General features: G+C 38.9%; 1 protein-coding gene across 1 annotated transcript; it reads left to right on the plus strand.

Annotated features, from left to right (window-relative positions):
* The first annotated feature begins 510 nt into the window (after positions 1-510).
* LOC144727576 (beta-1,4-galactosyltransferase 5-like) lies at positions 511-23,436 on the plus strand. Its single transcript, XM_078606471.1, has 8 exons — positions 511-766; positions 9,392-9,514; positions 11,437-11,553; positions 12,784-12,908; positions 16,761-17,065; positions 18,521-18,643; positions 19,117-19,218; positions 20,961-23,436. The coding sequence occupies exons 1-8, from the start codon at positions 673-675 to the stop codon at positions 21,106-21,108; spliced, it is 1,137 nt and encodes a 378-aa protein (XP_078462597.1). The 5' UTR covers positions 511-672; the 3' UTR covers positions 21,109-23,436.
* Positions 23,437-24,161: the final 725 nt, after the last annotated feature.

The following is a 24,161-nucleotide window of genomic DNA, read 5'->3' on the forward strand; positions in this document are numbered from 1 at the left end:
CGGTACGGCGAATCGGGGCGACCGCCCCGGGCCCCGCGCTTTGGGGGGGGGGGGGGGAGGTGGCGCTTCAGTTTGGTTTGTTTGAAGGCGTCGAGGGGGGCCCAATGCGGTGGGATTTGTCCCGTGCCCCCCACTATGGACGGCCCTGATTTTCAGTTACCCATTTTTATTGTGATTCTGCATTGGCAGTGGCGCACAAATAATACAACTCAAACACATTCGCCAATAACACTGCCCTAAACGGAAGGGCCATTGCCCGAAACGTCGCATTATAATATCCCTTTGAGGAGTATGGGTGTTATTATTGCTCATCAGCCAATCGGGCTGCGTATACTTATCCGCGCTACGAAATACACCAACGCGTGCAATCGCATTTCATAACACGCACGCGCATAGAGCGCTCCGATTTGGTAGTGCGCGTAAGCGGTGGCGCCGGTCTGTGATTGGCTCACGCGGGCCGTGGTGCCGCCTATGCGCGCGATGAAATGTAGTCGTTCTGGGCGACTTCCCCCTTCATGGCAACGGCGGGAAGGCGGCGGCGGTGGCGGCGGACGAGCTATCGTCGCTTGCGCTGAAGAGAAATACATTTGTACTAAAAGCATTAAATTAAAAAAAATTACAAACAGTGGCGAACGTTCAAAAATATATACACAAGATCAAATTGCAACTAAGATGAAGAAATCGTCCCGCCGTTTGCTGGCGTTGCTTTTCCTCTTCAGTTTTTCATCGTCTTTCATGTACTTCATTTACGTCGCACCGGGCATAGGTGAGACGAAGGGGGATGGGGGGGGGCGCATCACGGCTCACATTTAAATATAAATTGGCACGAAATTATTATTTACCAAAAAAAATACGTGCGTGTTTAAAGCGTTTTAAAGCTCTGCGAGGTTGTTTTTATATTTTTTGTACGTTAACGCGTCGTCAATAACGGTCGTGGTTTTTTTTACGTATGAATGCATTATTTTTTTTTGCGGAGAAATATTCCAAAGATTGTATTAACAAAAATGTGTTTGGCCCTCGTCCGCATGTGTGTTGGTGCGTGATGGGGGTGGAGAATTGCAGCCCACCCTCGTTTGTCAATGAATGGGGAGGGGATTCTTTAGGGTTTTTGTGGAGAAGGGGGCACATTTGTCAATTAATGAGGGGGGCTCTGGTTTTTTTTAGGGGGGCGTTAAATTGACGAGGTTGTATTTCGTTGCTTGTGAATTCTGTTAAATTTTCTCGTTTTGTGCGATTTTTAACGCTTTGCAGGTTGTCTTGCCAGCAGCAACCTTTTAACGTTTTCTTTCCACAGGTTTTTTTAATTGTAATTTAGCAAGCATGTTTTTTAATGTATTAATGCTGAGTGTTGATCGTTTTTGGCTTATTCCATAAATACATTATAGAGATATAAAAAAAAGATTTAAAAAATTATTTCATAAAATCGAAATGTGCACCAATGCTCTCCCTCCTGTGCAAATGTTGATCTGTTTTGCACCATCAATATTATCACCCCAGGGCAGAGATAAGGTTTATTGAAGACAGGTCCACCCAATATGCTCATAAGAATATATATGAAAAAATCTATTTTAAAGCAGACGTAATACAGGTACAATGGAAATAGGCCTCAAAACCAATTACATCTCGGCTAATTATATATATCTGATTTGTTATTTACCAGCGTTTGATATATTTCCAACTTGGTTTTACCCCCCTTCCATGCTAACACCAATAACTGTCACAGCTGCTTTCTAAGCGCCTACCAGATTCTATTCCCCAATGTCTCGTATTGGCTGACAGCGACGGAGCTGTGCACACACTGATAACAAAAATGCTTGTCTGCTTTGTGGGTGGTAGGCAACCTTTCTATGTGGTGGGCCACGTGCTTTAAATAGGTTTGATTTCCGGCAGCACCCATCCATTGATTCCTGCTGGGAGAGTATGATTGAATGACACAATTCAGTGTTAAAAAAAATGGTCTTCACCTGCTAATCTTTCATTGGAAGTTGCATCTGCGCAAGTCAGTCGTATACAAGGTCAGAATTATGAAATGGCATATTGTTAAGATATTTATTGCTTGGGGCTTTGGGTACGATCTTTGTGTTTGGAAAGCCATGCCAAAGCACAAAAGGAGATGCGGATAACATTTTTTTATATGAACATGGCACTCACCGAATAGAGAAGGTGATTGACTGATGGCGAACTGTCTATATACAGAAGGTGATGGACTGACGGCAAACCGTAAAATTGCATAGTGGGCATATAAAAAAAGGCAGAGGATGGAATGGAGAGAGATGAGAGGTGGGATACAAGGGAGTGGTGTGAAAAAGAAGCCAACAACAACCACTTTGAAATACGAGATGCTCATGGGTGGAAATATGGTATATGGTGTACATTGCGAGCTTGCTTGTATTGACATTTGCCGTCCCAAATTGCTGAATTGACCGTCAGCGAAATGGCAATAATGCAATATACAGTATTACGGTACAGAATAAAACCACACGGACCTCCTTGTAAATTAACAGTTAAACAAGTTATTGTATCTAGCCGCTGCACATGGACATTTAAATATAATAAATATATAAACATATCAGCAGTACTGTACAGGACATAGGCTGATATTTCTCTTATTTGATGGTTCTTATTTTTCTGTTCTGTGACACTGAGCCTTATGTTTGCCTTTTGGCACTGCCTGGTGGCTGTACTCTAATAGGCTTTGTAGTTGCCACCGTTCTCTAGGACTCTCAGCTGGGAACATTCGCTACCCTCATGTTGGCTGTGTTTACAACAAAGTGGCGTTTGCCTGGAGTGCATACGTTCCTCTTCCCATCAGTAACTACAGCTGGTTACACGAGTGCTTACAAACAGCATACCAACCACATTGTTTGCCTTAAATCACACATTTCTTTCAAAGTTCATTCTGAGGGTTGTGGTAAATGCTCATAATTGAAATGAATTATTGATGCTAATGGGTTTTTTTGCCAAACCATTACGTTTAAAGTAAACATCTGCCACTTCATGCATATATCAGTTTTTGACAAGAGCCAATTGTATTAATGGATAGTAGTATAAAACCTCAAAACATTGTAAACATATCTTCCTGGCCTGGAGATATGCATAGGGCAGCATGGGCGGAAGTTAGCAGAGTAAAATACAAAATTACGGAATGTTTTGGCTTGAAGTGGAGCTATTGGCTGTGTTTTTGCATGTCACCATTAAATGAAACTGAAATATGTAAATAAAACAGCTGATGTGCATTGCGGGCAGACAGGTTTTTCAGGATGAATTCAATGTTCACATTCAACATCGGAGGTATTGCCAGAGAAGAAGAATCTTTTTGTGCACATTGGTATAATGTGCACAAAAAAAACATTTGTTAGCACATACAATTTGTGCGTAGCATATCGATTTTGCGTTTCTGAGCGCTCAGTTTAGAATTACTGTAATGTGTATATGAGAAAATTGAGGCCTGGGATTTCCATAGTTGCAAAGTCAGGTGTGTTAAATTGCAATAGATGCTCCTGAACCGGATTCTGGATAGCCCTGTCAGCTCATAAATTTTCCACTGTAATTTGAGTTCACTATTTGTATTAATATGATTATTTTATGCCACACTTTAAGTTTACAGTGTGCTTGTTCTAATCTGTGCTTATGGTGGAATTTTAAGAGCTACATGCACATATATTGGCATGATTATGGTAAGTCATGGCTTTGTGACTGCGGCAGCTTAGTATTGTGGAAAAAAAAATATTTTTTTAATCTTGTGGCAGCTTGCCTGATCGCTATAATGTCATAAAATGTGTGGCATAATTTTAAATTGGAGCATGCAAATGTGGCCAGCATGCCGATGTATTCCAGACTGCGGCTTGCTATGAATAGTTTGTGAAACAGTAAGGAGTTGTTAGACGAAATTTTTTTCAAGGAGACCAAATCCATTGCTCAGCTGCCATCTGACAGTTTTATAATGTGCTGAAGTGGGTAGTATCCTTGGCCCCATGTACAATAACATACAATGAATGTTCGCAGACATTTTTTTACAACAATATAGTGGGATTTCACGATTTAGATATATACAATACATAGCACCAATCATTGTTTTTTTTCATGCCCCCAGTTGTCATTAGCATAATTCTGATGCCATTGGCTTGCATTTTATAAGTGGCACTTGATGAAAGATTGATGCCTTTCCAAACCTTATTATATTTTAGCAGTCCTTGCACAAAGCAGCCTTATACGGTGTATTTGTTGATGTGACATATCTTAGTGTATTTAAAAAGTACCTACAATAGTCTAACAGACTGTACCGTTTGACGTTGGTTTCTCAGTGTTATTCATTACAGAACTTGTGTAGAAAGTAGTCATCACTTGTCATTGTTCTTCGTTTAAACATTGTACTGCATGAGGGATACAGTAAAGGATATGTTTTCTGGTGTAGTGTATCTCCGACGCAGAGCTGGAATTATGTCACAATAATGAATTGTAATTTTAGAAATGCACAACATATCTGGTTTCAACTGCCATATAAGATAATGAGTAGACATGTGGTAGGGTTTCAACCATTTGGAGAAGGTTTATAGTCTTTGGTTTAGAGACTTTTTAAAATTTAAAATACTGTGGTAATTTTCATATTTTATATATGTAAAATTAGCTCAGTTGGTAATGCTATTAATTTAAAGACCATCCCATTGGGAAGGATTACTTGCAGCAATGTTTTTTTTACAAAATGGCAAGACACTAGAAACAAAATATCATAAATATATTTGCCAAATCCTGTATACCATTGTGGTCATGTACCACTTTTATGGTTCGTTTAGTCTGCATGTAACCGTACCTTTGCTGTTTAATGTGAAGAGCCATTTGTTGTTATAGGAATAAAGTTGGTTGACTTCGGTGCTCATGAGCAACAGGAGTATGGAACCATGTTGTGGCTTTAACTTAAATTCAGGAGGCCATGTTTGAGACCACTTAGACTTATTTTAGAAGTCAGAAAATTGGACATTTTATATTTTATTATTCCCTTAACAGGGAATCAAGATTGACCTAAGGCAGAGTTATATGGAGTAACAGACTACAATGTGTGAAGAGCCCATGACATTTTTTTCATTTTATTTCTTGGCTTATTAGTGAAATATAAAAATGTTACAACATATATATTCACCAACTCTCCCAATTTGGAAATTGAAAAAAATCATCAAAACCCTTCTAAGGTAGCACAGAATGATTACATTCTAAAATATCATGAGCTATACCAGGAAAATATTAAGCTATTTCCACTATAAATAAACGTATTTTTAACACGTAGGCTTTTGCGACCAATATTATTAATATTAAAAGTTTTTGGGTTACAGCGCGTTATTTATAAATGTCGTAACCCTCCACCACCCGACACGGCCAATCAGCAAAAAAGTGTCATGTTGACAAAAGACAAATAGTTCACTACTTTAGCCCACCGGTGTGTTGAAGAGTGAAACCACAACATTTACAATTTTTGAGTACGACGTTTCGCTGGTAATTGCATCCAGCATCATTTGGCAATTGGCGACGTTTATTATGAAACCTATTTTTGCTACATGAAAGTTTCCTTGCTACTGAAATGGACTTTTAAAGCCATTGAACCCTAAAAGCCTCTTTCCCCATGCAGGTGTAGATGATGTCACTTCTCCAGTATCACATTTATACATTGCCACTGGCATCAGAATAATTGGGAAAATCAGGTCATCAGTAATGCATAGATGTTTGGTCAGAGAAATGTTCACTCCCGTGCACTCGGGTAGCATCTGACGCTGCAAAATTTTCTCTAAGGGAACAGCAGCCACATGCTGCTACAGAGCTTAGCAAATGCCCTGGCAACCATGTGCAGGCCAAGTGGCTCAGTGTTCTTTTTCACCTTTAATTTGGTATTCAGAGGCAGATGTTATTCCTGCTAGTAGCTAATACACTAACATATAGCCAAGTTCATAAAATCTGTTTTTGGAAAGTATATCTTAGTTTAGTACAGAAAACGATGTTTACAATTTCACACTGGGAACAGCAACATAGCTCGTGTAAAAGAAAGACAATATGTAAAAAAATATATCCTCTAGCATTACACAAAAGCAAACATATCTTTAAACTCCTTATTTGTTTGCATGTTTTATACAGACACCATTATTCTTTTTAATTTGCTTCTAGTTTAGAGATGCAAAGAATTAGAAAGTCTCTTTTAAACACCTCTCCTCAACTTAAAAAAAAATGTGAGATAAAAAATACGGCTAAATATATGTCTTCCCAGAGATGAAGTAAAGCATGTTTCATGTATCTTGATTTATTTTTTGTCTGTACGCTCTTTTAATGGCTCAGTGTTGCCAATCAGCGATAATGAACTAAAATTGTTCAGGGTTGATGAGAATAATTTGAGAGAGAGAGCCCAGAGTATTGTGGTCTGAAAGAACATTTGATTGCCGTGTGAAATCAATGGAAAATCTTCTCTGGACCACCCATTTCATTCTTCAACTCATCTTTGCACCTCCCTGTTGTCTGCTTGTGTAATTATGTCCTTGCTGCATTGGCCTTCATTATGTTGCTCACTTGCCATAGAATGTCTCATTTTGAGTCTGTGAAGCACTATTACCACAGGAGCTGCAAAATGGTCACTTGACAATTATTCTGTGCAAAAGTGAAAAAGTTAGAATAAAAAATTAAAACCACTTTCAGTACTCTCTATGAAAGTGTTGGGCAGATTTGTTATATCTTAACCTATTATGGTTAGCACACTTACTGCCAAAATTATAACTTCTGCTTTCTCATTGTTTAGTGTCACACTTGAAAACATACAACAGCTACGTTTTGTGAATGTGACATCTGGTGATATTTTAGGAAGCATGCTCAGAATAAGAGCAGATGTCTTGAAATTAAGAAAAAAATCTGCAATGTCCATTCCTGCTACGTCTTGTTTCAAGTTGATGATCCTTTTCCTATATTGAGGATTTGCTGGTCATATATTTTCCAAATGGCCAGAAGAACATTAATGGCATATGAATGACAATGGTATAATATTTATGCTGTTATGCAATTGTTCTATTGCTGATGCGATTATTACCTTGCATATGTGCAAAACCACATGCACTACTCCGGGGGGTATCTCCAGCTCGCCACTTGATTTAAGCTGTTAAATGCGCCATCTCGAAAAAATAATGAGCAGCATAATTGCCTGGAGCTGAGCTATCCGATCTCGAGTTTTCTTGCCATATTCATTTGAAATAGTTGGATAATGCAATTATAGCACGAATTTTTTGCCTTTTTTAAAAACGTTGCCAAACTCTTACATTCAGCATATTTAAACATGCACACTTCATACCATATTGTGCAAAAACTAATTTAGAAGATTGTGAAACTGTTTTTGTAAAAAAAAATGCTTAGGTTTGTGTAAACATGTGAACATAACGAGATACCCTGGGTATAACTTACAAAAAAACCACACCCACCCTTTTAGCATGCTCACATATTTAACAATTTCACATCTGGTGTATTTAAACAGTCTCATGTGAATTCATATGCATTGTTCAAGTCATAACATTGAAACAGAGCTTGGTGTGTATGGAAACATCATATGACTGTAAAATTATGTTGAGAGAAATTAAACATTGGCCAACATATTAGCCGTTATGTATTTTGTCATCTTGAATTATTATTGTAAATACGTCTCGGCCAAAGCAATACCTTTTGTAATTGCGTTTTTCTCCTCATTTTAAGACTTATCCCATTTTTTTATTCAAGGTTGATTGGATATCCAAACTATAAATTTCATACTAAGCTACATAATTGTTCCAACAAGACCTGCCATTTTATTTTTTATAAAGTAAAAAAACATGTCTGCCAAGAATGAAACCCTCAGCTGCCACTAAAAAGCAGTGTTGTGCAGTTTCCCATTTTCTCACAGTTCTGCAAAAATGTTTGCCGCAAATTGCTTTCTTTAATACGTAAAAGAAGCAGTCGCCTCACATAGTCAGTTTTAGACATCGTCGCTCGGCATGGCGACCGGTCGCAGTGCGGGGATGGGTTTGTTGCCATGGTGAATCTGCTGCGCTGCACAAATCCAGAGGCAACGGAGCTAAAAATGAGCCTCGTGAGGTTCTGAGCCAGCTGACGTGTATGACAACCAACCATTTTTTTTATTATTCCACCGTGTATACATTATTTTAGTGACTCATTTGACGAGAGTGCATCCAGTGCTACTTGCGCTGATGGCCAAATTGATCCCATGGGTGCCGTATGCACATATAGCTCACATGAATTGAGTGAAAGTTGTATAGAAACAGCACGTATAAAACATTTTCCATTGATTTTTTAAGTTTCATTACATATGTCAATTGTGATGCTTCGTGTAATTTTAATTGTGACTGCCCCCATATGCCGAACACTCTAATAGATTAATACCACGTGTAAATAAAAAGTCTCAGAACTAAATCTGGCCATCAATACATATAATCAGTAAACTTGATGAACATCCTGAATTAAGAGAAACATTGCTTACAAATCCTGGAAGTAATGCTAGCTTACTGCAGCTGATGGTTACTTACTTTTCACATGCCTATAAGGTGACGCTACAATTTGCGACAACATTTTAAAAAATCGTAAAAATACTGAAAAAGATCATGGGTACTTCAAATGATGTCTTGCATAACATGGATTATAGGTAGGAAAATTGTAAGCATGTTTTCTCAATCCCAAAATAACACGCAGCCCAGTTTATAGCAAAGAAAATGTGTTTAAGACATCATTGGCTGCGTGCTATCTATTGGGACTGGGGTACAAATTGCCACTTGCAGGCCCTCAGGCAATTGTGCTTACTCCACATTCTGGTACCTATTTTCCCTGGATTCCTTATGAAATATCTTCCTTTGTACAGCGTGCTTTTTTACATCAAGGCCATTGGTGCACAAGGTCAGTTTGAAATGAAAAAAATTAGATTAAGGATGGTCTGTTCTTGTCCCAGTAATTGGTTTGCTTTAGTTATCAATCGGGATAGACATCACATCGTTGATGAATAATTGTAAGCATTCATGAAGTGTTGATGATGTTAATTAATATTTAAGAATAATGATGAGAGCATTATGAATGAATAATGATGCGGATGACAATGCATATGCTTAGTGAAGCATATTTGTAAATTAATCGAGAAATGACAATGTTCACGGACAGACATTTGTAAGGTCTGATTAAAATCTTCACGAATGTTCGTTTCCTTTTCATTTTAAATAGTCTTAACACTAACACTTTTGAAATGTTTTACAAGGGTACAGGATTACATAATCCAAGGCAGTTTACATGCTTGTGCAGTGTGTGTTTAATAATTAAACATGCATATGGTGTTTATTTGACATGGTACACAATGATTCATAGAGAGCACCTTTACTCTTGTCCTGTCTTGCAGCAAACACGTACCTGTTTGTGATCCAAGCACGCACCAGTGAGGTGCATCGAAGCCTGGGGAATTTCTACGCACAGGTGATCCGGGTTGGCATGAGGGCGCCAAACTCGTCCCTAAACGATACTGGTGAGAGGTCAACTGGTCTTTCTGTCTATCGTTTGCCTTCACTGGGCAGGAATTGTGTGGGGTAGAAAAATGTTTCAGTTACCACAAAGTACGAGTACCAGAGGTCGCAAACGGGTTTTGATTCCTTACCCGTACCCGGCCGCACCAGGGTCGCAAACGGGTACCCGTACCCTACCCGTACCCGGCCGGGTACGGGTAGCCGGGTATCGGGTAGGGTAAGGGTATCGGGGACCCGGTTGCGACCTTTGACGAGTACCTTTGAGACTGCTCTCACATAAGTAGAGTGACATCGTCATTACCAAGTATTGCTGTTAACATTTACAGGTTTCCCTCTCTTTATGCGGTTTCAGTTTGTGCGATTTCGCATGTATGCGGCTAACCCATTTCTACCCAAAATAAAAAATATGCGGTTTGAATTCACTCATGCGGCTACGAGGTCTGATGTGGGACAACATTGTGTGTACTTTTGAGCTACTCGATAGGCAGCTGTCTCGTGCGACTTTGCTTTGTGTGCTTGGTTGGAATGCGTCGACTGCATTAAGCAAGGGAAACCTGTACATCGTTATCATCATTGTTTAATCATTATTAACACACACCTTTCTCATAACCTGTCTTAATTCACCATCAATGGTTCACCATACATAGTGAATTAATGCATCCATTGGGAAAAAAATATATAACAAGCAAATACACAGTGAATCACGTGGTATTTTACATAGCCAAATATGTTCTTTACTGCCGGTTGGCATTTGACGTGTTGTGTATGGACAGAAGGGGGCTTGTTTTCAGTGTTGGTGTAATCTAGCAGCAATTTAGATTACTTGGTGACTGAGTTTTAAGACTGCTGCATTAATGCCCCGCAGTGCAACTTCATTACTGCTGGTGCAGGAAACCCAGTCAATGGACTCCATTTAATTGCGGTAGACTTTTTAATGACGTGAAAAATATAATTTCCCCAAATTTCTTACAGTTGTCACGAGACAAAAAATACATTCGGAGATCTTGCAGAGCAGTGGGGCCCACGTCAAAGAATGTCCCATGGAACATATTTTTCACAGTACTGATACATACTTTTGTTGACCTTTTTATCCTTTACACAGTCGGGGGGAGCATTTTTCCTTAAGCTCTGCTTGAAATTATTAGTTACATGACAGCCATACCGATATATTTTTCTAATGTTGACATTTCGCCAAATAAAGTGTTAATCCAAATTTATATGATTCAATGGTAACCGGCTGCGACAATCAACTCACTCTACTTGAGAACCTGCTTTTAATTATTGGCAGCTGTTTGGGTTCTAATCTCGGCTCAGCCGTGCCAGCTCAATGCTCTGATCTATATCCCACTTATAACCACCTTCTATTCACATTAAATAAAACATATCTCACATATTTAGTTTATATCATATAGGCACTGCAGTGCTTTGCAGGTTGTATTTGTAACACTTTCAATTAGGGTATTTTTTCGATTTAAAATCCCCACAACATTTCGAACTGGGGAATGGGGTGGTCGTGGGAAGAGACCAAAACACTCAACACATTTGTCTGTATTATTGGATCAATGATTTTGTAACAAATTGACCCGTGTGTGTGATGCATACTATAGTAGGTGGCAGTTTTTATCCTTTTTGAGAGAATTTGTGCTATAAGTTGGAAATGTTTAAATAGAGATGTTACTGGTTGTATAACACGACTACAGTGTGCACATTTAAAGAATGGAAAACAACTCTCCAAACATGCTGCTAATATTAGCAGTAATCAACTCATGAATACATTTTGAAGGTTTAATTAGAAAATACAGTCAGGGTCTTGGCCCTATTAGGGACTGTGTGGTAGTGTGTAAGAGCACAAAACAATAATTTTATTCAAAATTTTCATACGCTAATTTGCATATTGTATTACCTTAAAATGTTTCCATTACAGAATCGACAGCATACCGGATAAACTCGAGTGATTATCAGATGGAGATGACCACTTACCTGCCAGCAGGATTTACTTATCGGCCAGACCACATTTGTCCAGAGCGACTGCCATCCATGAGTAAGAATTCATGCATATCACTTCAGCTATTTTCACCCAATGGCCCAATGCCTTGGCTAAATGCCCACTACAGTTGAAAGCAAATCCATTCTGGCTAAATATTCCCAACCTAGTCAACCACCAAAAGAAATTCCAGAAATTATTTTATTCATATTTTATTTGTCAAGAGTCGGTGACCATGTAGGTATAGATATTACTGACAGGTAACAGCTTCCCTACGGCAGTTGCCACTGCAGAGCGGGAACATGAAAACTCGGGCAGTCTTCTAGTAGTAGAGGGGCCTTGGTTCCTGACCACCGTCCTTTTTTTTGCATATATTTTTTATGCTTTTGGGTTTTTAAAGCAAGTAGTCACATTTATGTTTGCCATATTGCCTACCATCATCCTTGTAAAGCAAAGTGAGGGAAAAAGGGCTTGTGTAGCTCAACTCAGCTATTGTGAGCCAAGGATATGTTTTCGAAAAGCCAAATTTATATAATTTTAATGTGGTCACCGGTTATAATTTTTGGTATTGCATCAATTTTTGGTCTGAAATGCATTCGACCTTCAGAAACCACAACCATTATTTACACCTTGATAATACTTGGCTACATACATAGTAAACATACGTATGACTTATTAAAACGTAGATAACACATACATGTTCTAAAAAAAAATCTTCATTTAAATTTTACCTAAATAAGAAAAGAGCCCTTAAATTCTGTAATTTTAGCTGTCCTTTTTTATTAACTGTTGAGTTAACTTGTTTTTAAATGTATTTTTGAGTGTTTATTAAATATCTCATTTCATTTTGCTGAAAGAAATTTGTATTAGCTTTTTCATTATGCATTTGTTCATTTTCATTCTCATTTTGTTGGTTAAACCGTACGTTTAATGCATACAAACACGTTTGCATGTTGGTTACAGTGAATAATTTGTGACTAAAAATGCACTCTAAGATGCCACATCAACGTTTCATGAAGGCTAATTGCATCCGCTCACAATCAGCTCAAATAGCTCCCACAGGCAGCATCCCACTTTTGCTTTGTAAGCACTAAAGACTTAATCGCTCAACATTTGGAAATAGGAAAAACTGCATGCGTACAAGATCCCTATTTAGTTGAACATGTTTTAACTTGCAATGGAAGTCGGGCATAATAAGCACAGGGGATACTGTTCTAGTCGGTGGCACTCGACCTTCAGCGCAAGCATTCGGTCGTGTGTGTGTGTGTGTGTGCACGTGTGCCACAGAGGGTGAGATGGAGGTGAATATGAGCGAGGTGAGCATGGGGGAGGTGTCTCGCCAGCTGGCGCGCGACATGCATATCGAGCCTGGTGGATTCTGGAGACCCTCGGATTGCCAGCCTCGCTGGAAGGTACCATGTAGGGAGGGTGTGGCCGTTTTCTTTTGCTAGCAGAGGCTCAAGCATAACGCAATGGTTGGAGTGCCCCATGCAGTTGTTGCAAGAGCCGGTGGTGCCTTTCTTTCACTAAAATAATATTGAGCCATTACAAAAATGCTCATGAAAAACCGTGAACTCTTTCACTTGTGCTGCTTTGTGTGTGCATGCTTGTGTGCGTGTTTGTCCCTGTTGTTTGTATTTGTATGTGTTATATTTGCTAAGCTTGTCACGGAACATGCAAACTGGAACATTTTCATTTTTAGTATTTTTGTTGCTGTTTCAGAATAATACATTTTCATGGACACTCTACATCGGTACACACTCGTCGGTAAACTTGAGAATTTGTATTGTCACTCTGAGGTAGAAATAAGGGAAGATATCTGGTTTATATAGAACAGATGGTTCCTCTATACATGGTTTGTGCATCATTGAGTCAGTGATCCATACCCAAAAGGCTAAGTGCATGAAGGCAAGATATATTGTGCTCACAAAATTAGTGCTCACAAAATCAGTGCTCATTAGAAATAAACAGGCACGGAACAACGGTGGATTTTTTTTCGGACAGTGTCCACTTTGTGAATCTGTAAAACAAGATGGAAGCCCTTTTGTTGTGACCAGTAATGGTTGTGAACAATTGGCTTGTAGTAAGATAGTACAAAAAAGACCATTCACAGCTACAACTGCACATCCTGCCATGGAGCATGGCATTGTGAAATCTTGCCCGACTACCACAGGCATTCATTTTACTTGCAGTAGAAAAGCCTTGTCCTGTGGTATTCAATGTGATAAATAGGCGAAGTGGCAAAATTTGACTGACCATTATTTTTTATTCATTGGAAGAATGCTTCAGTGCTAATTATTTAATTCATAAAGCCATTTTTAATATTGTTTTCAATATAAACCAACAATCGGTTTCACAATTAAACCATTGTTATCTTCTTAAATTGTTCATCGTGGTGTTTGTGCTCAGACTTGTGCATGCGTTCATTAAATTTGCTTTCATAGAAAGAAAAACACAGTTCATCTGCAAAGCGTTGGCTGCAAACAGTAATTGGAATTGTAGATAATATTGCAATTTAGATTGCAGTTTAGTTTTATCTTTCTTTAAAATATGACGTTTTAAACAGAATATTTAGAATAATTATTTCGCGTTGTTTCTTTTGTTGCATTTCTGTTAGGCCAGAATGGGCATTTTAATTAGTCAGTGAGTGTGCATGGGAAAGTAAAGGATTATAGTATTGGTAATGATGATGGATTGAGTTAATTTTGTTAGATGTACAATTTATTAAAATTCAGGTGGCCTAGTAATGTGCACCTTGCTTCTGGATTTAGAATTACCAAATCAAATCTAACCTCACCCTGTCATATATCTACCATCTGATAATGCTAATTTATATATGAAATATCTGCTGCCTTTGTTTGCATAGTCGGACTTTTTATGGCAAACTGTACAGTGTTACTTTCAGTTATAAATTTAAAAAAATTCTCACTATCTGAATATTTTACGGCACCTGACAGCCCGATGCTAAGCTCTGTGGGTTCCTCCTCGACTTGATTTACGGTTTTCAGAATCACCACTCGTCAGGCTAAGCCTTGCCCTACCGTCTTGATTCCAAAAATGCAATCGCAGTTCCTGACTAGGAATCACGAGAATCACACAGCTCTACTCTAAATATATTATATAATGTTTTTTTTCATGATGATGACACTTGGAATAGAATACATGCATATTTCATTAATTCGATGTTGACAGTATTTTGTATGACTTTGTTACAAAGCATTTTTGAATTGTGGCATATATCTTACGATAATAATTCGAGCAGACGTGTAGCATGTTAAGTTAAATCAGTGGATGCCTTGTTCAATGTCCAAATATTCTAGCTCAGGAGTTCCAAGGAAGTGTTCGTGGCTTGGCTGTGCTGCCCTGGGTGACCCTGAATTATAAAGGAGGTTGCTGCTGGCATTGGCGTGTGGCTTAAACAAATAATTTTATGGGGAGCCAGAAAGTGTTTGCACGACAGCCTTATGACCTGTTAATGTTTTTTTGGTAACATTTTTTGTTGGCCACGCAAGAAACAGATCTCACAATGAATCAGCGTGTACTCTGAGATTTAAAGTGTAAGAGAATGAGCACTTTGTGTTTCGAAGCACGTGTGTTGCTTGTTAATAGCCTGTAAAGTAGATAATGGCTCAGCTTTGTGAATAGAGTACTCTGTGTTATGTCCGGCCTATGCAGGATGTTTTAACAGTTGAATGGATGAGGGTTGCTCACTGCAGTAATATACAAAAATTGTGGCAATCTATCAATAAAGTGTGCACCATGCGTACTCTTTGCGTCTCAATCCTCGCCTTGGTTCGTATCACCAAAAAATCTTTATTCAATTACAGCTGCTTCCACGGTGACAGCTTGTGTTAATGGCTGTTACTGTTTAAGCTGTCATAGTTATCCAGATAATGTCAGCGTGTTACATTTTGTATGCTACTGTATTCGTCACAAGATGTGAGCGTGTTCTTTGTTAGTGGATTTTTTTTTACATTGTCGACTCATCTCTCAATGTAATTTCAAGAGAATGACTTGTTATTTCTAGTTTCATCTCCCTCCCAGTTAGTGTAATCCTTTGTCAATTCTATTGTGGTTAGTGACAATATATACAGGCATAGGAACACATTGGATATGAAAAGAGGAAACTTTCACTTCTGCCTCACAGGCCTCTATGTGATACTTTTTAACAGTTAACTCAGTGACTTTCAACACCGATTGCCCAATAGTAAACTTATGAATGCTTAACAATGTTTGACCACATGTACTGCTGTCTGGAAAATGGCACCAATAGCAGAAGTTAATACAAGTTAGAGGTTGCTTCTGATAGTGTTGTTTATAAAGGGAAATGTATTTATCTTTATTTAAGTATGATGAAAAAGCTATTCATTGCTTTGTATATCTATAGTTGACCTGTATGTCTAGTCTTTAAACACAATAGAGTTCCTTCAAAAATCTCAGGAAAGGTTTTCATGGTGGTTATGTTTAGCTGTATCCTAAATTACTTTACCATTGTATGTTTAACCATGATACAGATTGCATTCTAATGAAAACTCTTAACGTTTGCAATGTTCGCACAATTATAGTACAATTAAAATTGCTACTCGTGGCTTTGAAAACAATGCATTTGCTTACGTGGCGCTGTATTAGCTTAGTGAGCAGAAATGAAATTAAGCTTGTTGAGTTGTGTGTTCATTCACATGTGTGATTTATGTGCTTTGTATTGACCAAGCATTGCTATTGTTTTGTATCACAGTTCTTACTATCACCATTGAATACAGTTGTGCCCTTTTTAAGCCAGTGGTCTTGTACAACACACTTTTACACTGCTATCGTGTTTTTGTATTGTTGTAACATTCGGACCTGCCCCGACTGGACATCTCTGAAAAAGAGCTGTGTAGCTCATCGGATTCCTCCAGTACAAATGAATATACTGATTCTGATTAACTTTTACCACTGGTTTACCAATAAGTGAAACACACTTCAGCATTTTCCTGAAAACCATAATCACTCGTTTAAGACATCAGTCTTGAACTATTTGAATCTCAGAGGGAAGGTAGCCACCTTGTTAGCACTGTCCTCTCGATCATTTGTGCTTGTTAGTTAACTACATAGTAACCATGAAACACATTTTTTTCATGCGCCTGATTGTCCGAAAATGTGCCTGCGTTGCAGTTTGATCTCACGCGCACAGGATTACCTGCTCAATCACCCACCTTGCACACCTCCTGTCCTCGGTTCCAATTCTGAGCCTTTGCGCTAATTTTTATTTTGCAAACTCACAGGTGGCAATCCTGATCCCCTTCCGCAACCGGCATGAGCATCTGCCCATCCTACTCCGGCATCTGCTGCCGATTCTGCACCGCCAGCGGCTGGAGTTTGGCATATTTGTTGTGGAGCAGGCGGGTAGCCGACTCTTCAACCGTGCAATGCTCTTCAATGCGGGCTTCATGGCTGCACTGCGCTCATACTCCTGGGACTGCTTCGTGTTTCACGATGTGGACCATGTGCCTGAGAATGACCGTAACTACTACGGGTGCAGCGAGATGCCTCGCCACTTTGCTGTCAAGTTGGACAAGTATGCCTACAAGTGAGTGAGGGATGTGGCTGTTTGTGGAGCACTGCGTATGTGTATTCTTGGCCTGTACTGTTGTATCATCATCATCACCACCACTGTCAGCCATGAACAATCCACTGCTGGATGAAGGCTTCCCCAAGCCATTGCCAACGATATATTGCTTCATCAATTAAAACATTGATGCTAACACATATGCTCTTTGCATTAAATAATGCGGGAGCAAATTGTTTATGAATTCTCTAAATTATATGCAAGTTATCTTATGTTACATTTAGGCAAATTAAGAGAAAACAGCTATAGAAATTCGATTAAAAAAACACGAGGTAAAACATTGTCACAAGGACTCTTGGAATACAATATGACCCCGAATCTGGATAATTAATCAAATCACTGGTAGGGGGTATAGTTACATGCCCTACTGTCTTCAATAACTAAAACTGATTTATCATACTTTTAGTGTGGTGATTGGAAGTTGATGGTTACATTGTTTATAAAATGTACGGCTTTGATATCCATTAGGCTGATTTGTTTGAAACACTTGTCATGCTGAAATGTTGACTACCCTCTAACAATCACATCAATAACAAATGGTGCAACCCATTTATATACATATACCACGTGTGTTTTTGATATGTACCAAAGCTTTGTTTGAGTTGTCATATCGTATGAACATTGCTATGGCTTTGAGAAGCCATTTTGGCGAATTGCCCGATGATGCTGGATGCAATTACCAGCGAAACGTCGTACTCAAATTGTAAATGTTGTGGCTTCAACACACCGGTGGGCTAAAGCAGTGAACTATTTGTCTTTTGTCAACGTGACACTTTTTTACTGATTGGCCGTGTCGGGTGGTGGAGGGTTACGACACATTTATAAATAACGCGATCTAAACCCAAAAAACGTTGATTATGAATTTGAGAAGCCTACACACAACTTAATTGTACATACACCATACTAGCTTTACTACCCGACTTCGCCCGAGACTTGGATTCTTGTCTTGGATTAATACACGGCCTACGAGGAGGGTGGGGGAGGATGCGTGCCGTCAGCAGGCACACTGTGTGACGCTGCCACATGCGGGTGACATCACAGATGTGACGTCACCGATGTGACGCAATAACCTATCACCAGTTGTTTAGAGAATGGTTCTAGCAAATAATATGAAACTACTTCTGAAGTCAGTTCAATATTTATCTGTTTATGCTAAGAGAACATTTCGGTATTTTTTGTCATCATTATGGTGACCCTGGTTACTCTTGCAAGTGAGAATATCTTTGTCTCTTGAGTTCTCATCTGTTTAAGATATAAATGTGACTTTACTTTTTCATACACTGCAAATACTGTTCATCTCATGTCAATCAAACTCAATAACCTTTCTTTTAATCCTATTTCTAAAGAGTTTTACAAATATTTTTAAAATTGTATATTCGACAGAAATGTGTTTCTTTCCTTTATTGTTTCATTTAGGTTGCCGTACACTGAATTTTTTGGCGGCGTGTCGGGCCTTACTACAGAACAGTTCAAGACTATCAATGGATTTCCCAATGCCTTTTGGGGCTGGGGTGGAGAGGATGATGATCTCTGGAACAGGTGAAAGTGGCTGTCTGAGCAGAACATTATTTGGTGTCACATTAGTTAATGCATCAGTGGCAGTTATTACTTAGGGTTTCTTTCACCTTAATTAATTTAATACTGCACCAGCATATTTTTTACCATTAGCGAAGTGATATCACGTTATTTTCTATCAACAAACACAATGTTTTCAACAATTCTAAGTGCTAAGAAATAGATTATCGTTGCTTGTTACTGTCGGGAGATGAGAAATAAGATCGTTACTTTTATAATGCCACCTGGTGTCGCATTTCTGTGGAATAAAAAAATATATATTCAACTACATGTACTGTAGATACTCATGTAGATATGCAGTTGAGCCAGTCTGTGGTATTTCTCACCTGGATGTTTGAGAAAATGAACAGCGGTGCCTGCCAGCACTGTGCCTTAGGTAGTGAGGGAGTGGATGTGCCTGTCGCATGAATACTTTGGTGCATATGTCTTCCGTGCAGGGTCACGTTTGCCGGCTACAATGTGAGCCGGCCAGAGGGAGAGATCGGGAGGTACAAATCCATCCCCCATCATCACCGTGGCGAAGTTCAGTTTCTGGGACGGTCAGTTGGTCATGCTTTTTTTTTTAAACACGCTGCCACACCAGCCAAGCTGCTTTGCTTTGACTCCAGCTCTCCTTCAAGTAGTGGCAAATTGCAAAAAATGGGCCATTTAATATATTAAATGTATATCTATGCTTTTTGTGATTTTTACTTTCTACCTAAGTTTTGTACGAGTGGAATAATACCTCTTGAAAAGAGTTGCATAACATTATAATAATGAATGCCATGTATCCATAAAAGCATCGCCAAGTCTCTATAATGTTTAGTAGAAGGATCCTGAATGCAAGGTTTGACCAGTTCAACATTTTAAGGAGTGTTTTGCATTTGAGAGGAAACCGCATTATCTCGAGAAAACTCATACATTACAAAGTCTTCAAAATGTGTGTTTCACCATTACACCAAGATTGTGCTATGTTACAAGTATATGCCAACAAATGCAACTATAAACTTTACTTTGTTTGGTAGATGTGTACTCATCTCCGAAGTCTACACTGGTGGTATTGAACATGCCAACAAATAAGTTGCCTAGAAACACTTTGCTGTTAGGTGTCTTTAAAGCCACACATTCTTTCAGAAATGCTTTATATTTTTTTCGACAATGCCCAGGCTGCTTGTTTTCAGTGAATACTACATCGGTAAAGTTTATATTTATACTGCCGCTTTTCATTATTGAAGCATACACAAATTCGTTATGCTTTGTTTTGGAGAATGTTTGGGTAAATAACATCTGGTAATGCAGAATTGTTTGTTTAACAAAGCCCAACTGCTGATATGACCTATAATGTCAAAACCAGTGCAGCGTTTTGTTGCTTAAACAAAGCTGCTGAATAATATTTGTTTGGAAAACCAATATGTACATATAATACAACATATTTTATTCACGTGGAGACACAGAATGGGTTTCTTCCCATATATGCTTTTACCCATAATGCTCCACAAATATGCATTGTGAGTTTGTATACAATAGTATTGTTGAGATGAGGTGCTGTTGCCAATAACAACTGGTAACACGGCAGCATTTGTTTAAAAAGCCTGACTTGTTCAGAGTTTGTTTTCGTAAACAAATACTGCTGGACGGTCTGCAAAGCCGAGTGTCCGATTAAGACGAATTTTTTTCCATAGAGGGAGATGGAATAGAGAAAAATATTTTTTGAAGAAGACTCCTAGACTGCTCCACCAATTTCAATGAATGACGTGTCATTTGAAAGCTGATGTGAACAAGGTCAAGACTATGAACAATGCGACCGTGTACATGATAGCTTGGTTTGTCTGCTGGGTACTGATCCTTTACAATAACCCGGCTTGTAACATGAACCTCATTTTAAAATAATACAACGGATAAGTGCCATTGAGGACCTGTGTGTGTTGGGATAGGTGGAGCTTGCACAGGTTGGCGGGGGCCAGAGTGACGAGTTACCCGGGAGCCGTCGAATAATGACAGTAGTTTATTACCATTGAATCTCAATTGGTTTGCCGCTGGTTTATAATCATTCGGGAGACACGTTTTTAAGGTTCAGTCAAAACAGGACCCGCCAGACCAACCATAGATTTTGCACACAAAAAACACACGAACAACCTCATATTAAGGTGACAGTGTTATGTTGCAAATTTATTACAAGGCAGCTAGGAATAAGCACATTTGTGCCCCATTCAAGCCAAGCTCCTTTCGCAGTACATGATGGTAATGTTGTCAGTTGTTTAGCTCCTTTCCTTCAAGTTGTTTGTTTTGGTCGCCCACACAGGTACTCTCTGCTGAGACGCTCGAGGGAGAGAAGCCAGCTTGACGGCCTCATCAACCTGCGCTTCGAGCCCACAGTCAGTGTGGAGCAGCTGTACACCAACATTTCCATTCATCTGACACCTGACCTCGCGCCTGTGTCGGATTACTAAGACGCATGCGCACGTTCGGAATATCACTTATTAAAACGCGTCTCTTTACACGTCACCTCTAAGCAGAAGCAAGCGTCTAGTTTTCGTGGCAGCTCTATTTACACGTCAATATTTGATGAGTTGTACTGCACAGTGCTAAAGTCCCAAGCTGGGCCAACACACTTCTGCAGAACCGCTGGCTTCCTTAGCTCTTTATTTTCAAGTGATGTGGAGGGTATTGTTGAACAAAAAACAAAATTAGCTCGTCATCGCTGATAATGCTGTAGATTATAGTGGTCTAGCTCAAGATCTATCGTTTTATTTTACTTCAAGCTATTCAAGTCATCTAGCTCAAGTGCATCTAAAACAAGTGTTTCCCCATACCTTAAAACATTTGGAGGTCAATATTATAATTGTAAAATGTTGTGTGTTGGCATCTCAGTGCAATTGCATATGTATATATTTCTTGATGTCTTAATTTAAATACAATGGAGATAGTGGCTGGCAAATTGGTGTAGTTAATATAACTACCTTTACATTTATGGTAATTGACTTGACTATTGCACTATGCTTTATAATGTCTGATTCATATGTTGTTGTCATCTGGCTATGGTTTGTGTAGCTTTGGTATCTTGAATTCACTGGTGTTTGTGAACTTGGGGTGAAATTTGTATTTAAAAGTAGTTGCTTTCTAAATTAGTTGAATCGGCACAATTTTTTTTATATTAGCAGCTGTTCATATCTCTATTCAGAATTCATGGTTTTGCCTTGTTTATTGACATTGACTTGACCATTGTGAATAATGTTGTGAGGCCATTACCAATGGTGTCCAAATTTCTTACAAAGAGTGATCTGTCATCTGACCTACTAAGAGGCACCGAGTTCAAATCAAAACTAAATACATCAAAACTATATTTAGTAATAAAATAAGACGAAAGTTTGATAAAGGAAGTTGGTGTGTTAGCAGATTTATGCTGAGCCCCATCACCAGTTTTTAATTGTTTGATTCAGATTTTCCCGACTGGCTTGGATATGGTGCATGTAATTAAAGTGCAAACAGAAAAGATACACAGAATGCAATTAAGTACTTTGTTATCAAACAATTAAAGTAGCATGCCGCTAAATGGTTTGCAAGTACAAAACCTGGGCAATATTTCACGATGCAGTACAAACAAGGTACATTGTGCACAATGTGCATTTCAGTCCGTTCATTTCTGGCCACTGATTGAATGCGGCAACATATCCAGATGCGCGCTCGCAAAGTGCAGAGCCCCACTGCTGCCACATTTGTGTTTTGTATGATTTGCTGTTGCTGTGGGGCAGTGTCGCATCGTCACATCGACAAGCGCGCACTGAGCAGCAGTGTGAGAGACTGGCGTGCGTGCCCGTGCGACTGGTTCACACCTCCCACGATTGGCTGACAATGTCGAGGGTGAAAAAGCTTGTGTTGGGGGCTCAAAAGGGCAGCTCGCAATTTGTGGGTGCGTCGTTTAAAATTGAACGACAAGTCCTCGTGTTGTTTTACTGGAAGCCCCGCTCGACGAAAACGGCTGCAGTGATTGCGCACAGATACTGCGTCTGTCACTGGCAAGTGCGCCTGCCCTGCAGCACCCTGGCGTGTTGTCAGACATGCTTTGTTGATGTGTTGTAACGTGACAATAGCCAGAGGTTTTCTTGAGGGACAAAAATATTTTAAGCTTTCACCTTTAATGTATGGCAGCAATATCTAACATTTCATTTTCTGTATAGCTTGACACATTTCTGCTGCATATTAGGAGTTTACTAGTACACCGATTCTTACCATATCACAAAAATAGAATGTTTTGTCATGTTCTTGTTAGCGAGTAATTTATTAATTTATCATTCTTATCCAATTTGCTACTGTTATTTAATATTGTTTGGCAGTTTTTTTTATGACACTGATTTTTTTTTTAATATTCATGTTTTTGCCTTTTTACATTTGAAATAAACAGTTTATTTTGTTAGTTGTGGATTTATATTTTTTGAGCTTTATTTATTAACGACATAAGACTAGCTGACATTGATGTTAATTGCTGCATGATGCTGGTCATTGTGCGCCATTCTTGAGCTTTACATTTTTAGCTTTGTTTAAATTTTCGTTTCAGTTAAATTTTATTTTGTCGGGACATAGCGTAACGTACTACTTACAAGGCTACACAGGAATTTTTAGCCTTAAAAATGTATTCTGTCACTTGCTATGAGCTGAATTATATAAGATATGCACATTACAATTTTGTTATGCTGTATGATTGTTTAAACAACCTGTCCATATGAAAATGTGAATCATACAAATGCAATAAAGCAGTGATGAATTAAACCATTCACATTCTTTTGACTCGATGGGAAATTTGCATTTGTCTTCCCATCTCATAACACTCGTCTAGCAAGTAATTTCAGGAGAAAACTGAAGGTAAATTTGCTTGGATGTTGTCAATGAAAAGTTCAGTTAATTGTTGAAGTTATTCCCATTGGCACTTCAAGGCATTCATTTATTCCCTTTTGTGTGACGTCATGCAGGAATACCCAGATGTGCATTAAATACAATTTGTGTCTACATGAAAAGGGATTTGATTGTAGAGGCACTTACAAGTTTGGTCATAATTCCTTAAAACGACTGCTGGGAATCTTGAAGGTTTTGCATAATTTCCATCCACGCGTTTTAGTTTCAATAACCTTGTTGGATTGGAGGTTCTATCAAGACAGTTTTGGAAATATTGTACATGGATGTTTTTTGTTACAAGCTTTAAAAGCGCTGTGAGACCTTTATTAACATGTGTGAGCATATGTGATGGCGAGCTCGGTGTCATATACCGAGGAGGGTGCGGGGTGTTTAACACGGGGGAAGCTCGCGCTGAATTTAGAGCCGAGCACTCTGTCTGCGTCTGCTTGCGGGCATCTCTTCCACATCATTTGCAACGTAGAGATTCAGGTAGAGCCAGTTCACATTTATTTAATTCAAAACACCTCCCATTAAAATATACATGTTGCAGCGTATTTATCTTGCACATGGAATCCACTGGGGTTTTGTATAATTCTAAATTGAAGATGTTCCC

The sequence above is a fragment of the Lampetra planeri genome, chromosome 26, assembly GCF_965212315.1.
Source record: "Lampetra planeri chromosome 26, kcLamPlan1.2.h2, whole genome shotgun sequence".
Lineage (NCBI taxonomy): Eukaryota > Metazoa > Chordata > Hyperoartia > Petromyzontiformes > Petromyzontidae > Lampetra > Lampetra planeri.

Excerpts from the sequence above, each read along its gene's own strand:
- LOC144727576 (XM_078606471.1), top strand. The coding sequence starts at position 673 with ATGAAGAAATCGTCCCGCCGTTTGCTGGCGTTGCTTTTCCTCTTCAGT. Across the intron at positions 17,066-18,520 it reads TTGGACAAGTATGCCTACAA|GTTGCCGTACACTGAATTTT; the intron begins GTGAGTGAGGGA and ends TGTTTCATTTAG. Across the intron at positions 19,219-20,960 it reads GAAGTTCAGTTTCTGGGACG|GTACTCTCTGCTGAGACGCT; the intron begins GTCAGTTGGTCA and ends TCGCCCACACAG.